At 61.1% G+C, this 1,019-nt stretch overlaps 1 protein-coding gene across 1 annotated transcript in view; it reads left to right on the top strand.

Moving 5' to 3' along the window:
* Positions 1-618: 618 nt before the first annotated feature.
* LOC115949301 (histone-lysine N-methyltransferase EHMT2-like) overlaps positions 619-1,019 on the top strand; it is a gene marked incomplete at its 3' end in the record, with an annotated part of 1,649 nt that continues 1,248 nt past the window's right edge. Inside the window, exon 1 of the mRNA XM_031065834.1 lies at positions 619-848. Within this exon, the coding sequence (XP_030921694.1) occupies positions 619-848 (230 nt within the window). The remainder of the gene's footprint in view (positions 849-1,019) is intronic.

Genomic DNA, 1,019 nt, shown 5'->3' with positions numbered 1-1,019 from the left:
GTGTGACGGGGGTCGCAGGGGTCAGGGAACAATGGGGGCGCAGGGACACGATTGTGCCAGGTGAGGGAATTGGGTCTGGGGGCTTCGCAGCGGGCTGGGGGCTCCATAGGGGATCCCACGGGGAGAATCCATTAAATGAGGGGGGGGATCCCCGGAATTTGGGGTTGAATTTGGGTGGATTTGGGGGCTCCCGTGAATTTGGGGAGGGGTCTCAGGAACTGGAGGGGCCTCAAGAATTGGGAAAGGGTCTCAGGAATTTGGGGAGGGGTCTCAGAAATTGGGGAGGGGTCCCAGGTGATCCCTGATCCCCCTCCCCAATTTGGGGTCCGTAGGGGATCCCATGGGGAGAAACCATTGTTTGGGGTTGAATTTGGGTGGATTTGGGGGCTCCCGTGAATTTGGGGAGGGGTCTCAGGAACTGGAGGGGCCTCAAGAATTGGGAAAGGGTCTCAGGAATTTGGGGAGGGGTCTCAGAAATTGGGGAGGGGTCCCAGGTGATCCCTGATCCCCCTCCCCAATTTGGGGTCCGTAGGGGATCCCATGGGGAGAAACCATTGAAGGGCAGGGGGGGATCACCGGAATTGAGGGTTAAATTTGGGTGGATTTTTGGGGGTTCCCATGAATTTGGGGAGGGGTCCGGAATTTGGGGAAGGGTCCCTGACCCCTCGGCGCCCCCCCAGCCTGTTCCTGTCGCGCGGGGCCGACCCCGAGGTGCGGAACAAGGAGGGCGACTCCCCCCTGGACCTGACCCCGGAGCGCTCCGAGGTCTGGGTGGCGCTGCAGCTCAACCGGAAACTGCGCCTGGGGGCGGCGGGCCGGGCGCTGCACACCGAGCGCATCGTCAGCAGGTCAGAGCGGCACCGAACGGGTTAATCCGGGGTGAATTTGGGTGAATTCGGGAGTTTTGTTTTTATGGGAATTTTTTCCGGATTTTTTGGGGGGATTTTTTTGGTGATTTTTGGGGTCACAAACTGCGCCTGGGGGCGGCGGGCCGGGCGCTGCACAGCGAGCGCCGGTGG

The sequence above is a fragment of the Geospiza fortis genome, unplaced genomic scaffold (genome assembly GCF_000277835.1).
Source record: "Geospiza fortis unplaced genomic scaffold, GeoFor_1.0 scaffold2338, whole genome shotgun sequence".
NCBI lineage: Eukaryota > Metazoa > Chordata > Aves > Passeriformes > Thraupidae > Geospiza > Geospiza fortis.
Note: the sequence above shows the minus strand (reverse complement) of the source record. Positions and strands in the feature narration are given on the sequence as shown.